Source organism: Centruroides sculpturatus, unplaced genomic scaffold, assembly GCF_000671375.1.
Source record: "Centruroides sculpturatus isolate CEXI.00-Female unplaced genomic scaffold, Cexi_2.0 scaffold976, whole genome shotgun sequence".
Taxonomy (NCBI): domain Eukaryota; kingdom Metazoa; phylum Arthropoda; class Arachnida; order Scorpiones; family Buthidae; genus Centruroides; species Centruroides sculpturatus.
In genome coordinates, this window is record NW_019385504.1 from 35,387 (window position 1) to 40,636 (window position 5,250).

A 5,250-nucleotide genomic window follows, 5' to 3' on the forward strand; every position below is an offset into this window, starting at 1 on the left:
GGTGATGAGGGCTTCCCAGATATATACAAGATTTTTGTTGTTGCAATGTTTTAGTATGACCACATCATTCCACAGAGGGGTATGCTTGTGTTGTAGCACCATTCTGGCGAGTTCTGTGTCATTCCTGCCTTCCCTGATGGAATATTGATGCTCTAAAATACGATTAGCTAACATTCTAGTTGTCGCACCAATATAATGGGTGTGACCGCCTAAATCATTCTCTAATGGGACTGAATAAATTACCGATTTTTCAATGGTGGATAAAGGATTCCTGTTGTTGGCCAGCAACCTCCTAAGATTCGACCGCGGAGAGATCGGCAGAAACAAATCATGTCGCCTAAAAATACGACAAATACGGAGGGTGACACGGCCAAAAAATGGTATCGCAGGCAGGACTATTGTGGACTCCTTCGGACGGTGTAACGTGGTGGCGGGAAAGAGTGATGTTTTTACCTTATTTAAGATGTAATTAAATTTGGCTTTGCTGTAGCCCGCCTCATTTATCGCTTGGCAGGTGATATTAAGTTCGATGTCAATAGCCGCCTGGTTGGATGATAAGAGGAAGGCCCTTCTTATTAAAGGTGAAATTGCCGCATTGACGTAATGTTGCAATTGATATGCCATAGCCGGGATTAGAGTCACAGGTCTGGGCGAGATAAATTTTATATCTCGCCCATCTAAAGTTTACACAGACCTGTGATCCAGCATCTCTATCTCTCCAATTGGGAAAATTGCAAAGCATTGCAACTTCCTTTGCCGAGAAGGAGATCAACAAATCCAACAGGAAGTTAAATTGGCTCCTAGGTTTATCAGGAAGGCAATGCAAACATCCAAACCCAACCCTATTCTACAATTATACAGGTGAGCAAGTTCCAATCCAGATCCTCAAAACTATACAAAGAGGACCTAAGTTTATTCCTTCGCCAAGTGGTCCAAGCACATCGGACATGATCCCGGCAGCCCTAGAGGCGTTGAAGAATTGTCAAGCCTCAACCAACTTCCCAAATATGGAACTTTCTGTTGTTTCAGCACTTACATCACAACCGCAATTCATGCACACCAGAGGAAATTATGTCAATAGCCATAATGTAAGGCGCTACTTAGAAGCAAACAATCTACGGCTTCTAATCTCGGATAAAGAGAAGAAGTTTGTGTTATGTAAAGAGAAAGATTTTCTAAACAGGGCTACCGACTTTCTCAACCATTCCTGTGCAGTACTCTTACAAGCTGATCCAACTTCTACTGTCCTAAGAAAGGTTAGAAAAATAATATCCCTTCCAACCATTTTAGCTCTTCCCGGAAGAGTTGATCCCCCAACCAATGTGGCTTGTACCAGACTCTTTTTTGAGGTTAAAACACATAAGGAAGGCTGGCCACTAAGACCATTAGTTAATAAAAGGACACACCCTGCCTTCCATCTCAAAAAAGCCCTAGCCAAGTTATTAAGTGGGCTCCTGCCTCCCTCCCATCTGGTTACATCTTCCTCGATTGCAGTGAAGACCCACATATCCTCTGTACTGGACCACATTCCGCAAAACGAATATACATACTACAAATTGGATGTAGTTGCCCTTTATCCCTCAGTGCTGCAATTTGAGGCGGTTATGCTAGCTAATGCGATGTTAATCAAGAAAGGTTGTACAGCGCAAGAGGTATTAGAATTACGTGAGGCTCTACTTTTCATTTCCGAAAATAATTATTTTCAATTCAGGGGCCAAATATATCTACAGCAACAGGGAGTCCCGATGGGTTCACCACTTTCAGCAGTTTTGGCGGAGTTGATCATGAGAAACATAGAGTTCAAGATGTTTAAATTTCCCATTATGATAAAATATTTGTTTTAATATCTTAGATATGTTGACGACATTCTTGTGGCTTGGCAGGACACCCATGAAAATTTCCTTGCTTTCAAAGACCACCTTGCGACCACTTATCCCACTATTACTTTCACCTGGGAAAAGGAAAAGGAAAATGAAATTGCGTTCTTGGACCTAAAAATTAATAAATCCCAAAATAGCACTACATACTCCGTATTCCACAAATTCAGTGGTGTACCTCCTGTAATCCCGGCTATGGCATATCAATTGCAACATTACGTCAATGTGGCAATTTCACCTTTAATAAGAAGGGCCTTCCTCTTATCATCCAACCAGGCGGCTATTGACACTGAACTTAATATTATCTGCCAAGCGATAAATGAGGCGGGCTACAGCAAAGCCAAATTTAATTACATCTTAAATAAGGTAAAAACATCACTCTTTCCCGCCACCACGTTACACCGTCCGAAGGAGTCCACAATAGTCCTGCCCGCGATACCATTTCCTGGCCGTGTCACCCTCCATATCTGTCGTATTTTTAGGCGACATGATTTGTTTCTGCCGATCTCTCCGCGGTCGAATCTTAGGAGGTTGCTGGCCAACAACAGGAATCCTTTATCCACCATTGAAAAATCGGAAATTTATTCAGTCCCATTAGAGAATGATTTAGGCGGTCACACCCATTATATTGGTGCGACAACTAGAATGTTAGCTAATCATATTTTAGAGCATCAATATTCCATCAGGGAAGGCAGGAATGACACAGAACTCGCCAGAATGGTGCTACAACACAAGCATACCCCTCTGTGGAATGATGTGGTCATACTAAAACATTGCAACAACAAAAATCTTGTATATATCTGGGAAGCCCTCATCACCAACGTATTAAAGCCCTGCAACACCCCCACTCTGGATTTGCCCCCTTTGTGGATCAGTTTGTACAGTTATATAAAACATTGCAACTAAAACCACAATATAGAGCCGTCTAACGCATGCGCAGTATAAACGCACATGTTTTTTATTTAAATATCTTCTTTTTTTGTTTTTATTCTACCGTTGCTGTTATTCCAAAATGTTAATTAACATTGGAATATTTTTAAAAATTTTGTATTCAAAAGAGGTTTTTACATCTTCTAACGACCTGAAGAAGACTAAAATGTGTATCGTCGAAAGCGCTCGTCAATTTAGTGACATACGTGTGTAATTTAACGCTTGTATGGTAAAAGTTTTTGTAACAAATGATTAGCGTGCTGTCTATCACTATAAACTAGTACACAACAAACAAAATGAAATTATTCTATGTAACCTCCATCACCTTTCACAACTTTCTCCAGCTTTGATCTGACATGGCTGCAGGCACTGTTTTGCCAACTGCTGACCTCTATTTGAAATTAGATAGCTCAATAGTTCAATCAATGTTAACTTGCTTATAATTAAAATTTTAAAAGGCAGGCAAATTTATGAAACAAAAATTAATGAAATTACTAAAAAAAATTAAAATAAATATAATCTGATTATCTTTTGTATGAAACAACACTAAAACAATTTCTATAGTTATATCACAAAAGATAAAAAGAATTGCAATTAATTTAAAAAATTGTAATTAAGAATTCAAAAAATGCATGCAAAATTAAATAAATAAAAATTATTAAAAATAATAATTAAAATAATAAAATAATAATTAGAACTTTGGCATTTACACTGAAACAAAAACTAAAAATAAAATCAAATTCATTAAAATTAAAATGTTTTAATTTTCAATTGATTTGAATGTTTTAAAAACTGTTTAAAAGTTATTTTGAAATTTTCAAATTGTAACTCATATTAATTTTAAAATATATATTATTTGTGTGCAGTGGTGATGGAACATTTTGCTTTTAATATTTATATAGATATACAGAATACAGATTGCCAGTCAAGCCAGCCCAATGGCAACCCTAAAGCCAACCTATCTTCCCTAAAATGGGACAGTTAGAACCAACCAAATGCAATCACTCATTGCTCTGGCTATACGAAAGAAAAGTTCACAGTGATGGACATCACTTCATGTATGGGCTGTTGCATACTTTCTGCTATACTGACATGAAAGTTTCCAATAAACTAATATTTAATATAAAAACATAATATTTAATTGTTAATATAGTAATTTAAAAAAGTTTTTAATCTTTGACTGAAACAAATAATTAATTTTCTTATAAAATGTGGAAGAATCATTTTTAAGAAACAGAAATTGTGACAAAATTTTTTCAATTTCGATTCCAATACCTAAAAAATGTTTGATTTTTCCAATTCCAATTAATTGTCTCATCACTAGTTTATACTTATATATAGTTTCTCTTCATTGTCACATGATCACACGAATAAGGCATATGAGAATATAATTAACTCGTTTATTCAAGAAATCTCATACCATGCTTTCCTAGCCTGTGCAATAGTACCATGATCTCTAAAATTTGTTGATGCACCTTTATTTGTTCACATATATTTCTAACATTTCAACTGTTTTAGGAAGCAATCCTTTGTAACTGATGTATTATCCCAATTTGCCTTGACTTCTGAAACAAAGACTTGGGGCACTAGAAGAGGAACCTTATCTCACATCATGCTGGTGCTCTGCAACCCTATATCTCAGTGAACACCTGGTGACTTATATATATTTATGTACCTGATTGGTCCTGCCATACCACATTGGTATATTACATACACCTGGTGGGTGTACACTATTCTTGTCATTACAGAGAAGCTTGTGTAAGGACTGGTTCCTCCTACAATAAAGCTTAATCCCTATATCATTAGCTATCCTCCTATAAATATTTTTAAGAGATCAACATAATTCATTTTAATGCATGAATAAAGTATGTGCTGCTGTTGTTTCTAAGTATACCTGGTCTCATTATCATTCTTAAACATCTGAAAACTATAGCTTTCAAATGATACTTTTACCAATTAGCCTAGGCTAATCATTCAAAATATTATTTGATATTTTGGAGATTAGCAAAGACAGAGGAGGCAGAATAGAATACTAAAGAAAACAATATTATTTTTCTAATTTGTACAAGATCAATAATAAATAGAACTTTATATGGGTGCTATTAGTAAAAAGTTAGCTAAGAAGATAGAATACTGTAAAAACTATAAACATTCAGTAATCCAATTTTTAGTTTAATGTCAAGTGATTTTCAGATTATGTCAGGTTATATTAATGCTGCTAGTTATTAATTAAGTTTATTAGTTTGTTAAAACATTGATATGAATTTTTTTTTTAACATCCTAACACACCGGGTTGAAATTTAAATCTTCTTAATTCAAACCAAATAACTGGAGCAAAAAAATGTTTCTTTAGTGCTAACGTTTTTGACACCCCTTCTGGGCTCTTCAGGCATTTACTTAAATCTGTTGCAAGCTGGTCTTTAAACTTTTGAACTTTTTTAGA

At 35.7% G+C, this 5,250-nt stretch overlaps 1 protein-coding gene across 1 annotated transcript; it reads left to right on the top strand.

Annotated features, from left to right (window-relative positions):
- The first annotated feature begins 342 nt into the window (after positions 1-342).
- LOC111639623 lies at positions 343-2,298 on the top strand. The gene has a single exon (XM_023385520.1). The coding sequence runs from the start codon at positions 948-950 to the stop codon at positions 1,842-1,844; it is 897 nt and encodes a 298-aa protein (XP_023241288.1). The 5' UTR covers positions 343-947; the 3' UTR covers positions 1,845-2,298.
- The last annotated feature ends 2,952 nt before the right edge of the window (positions 2,299-5,250 follow it).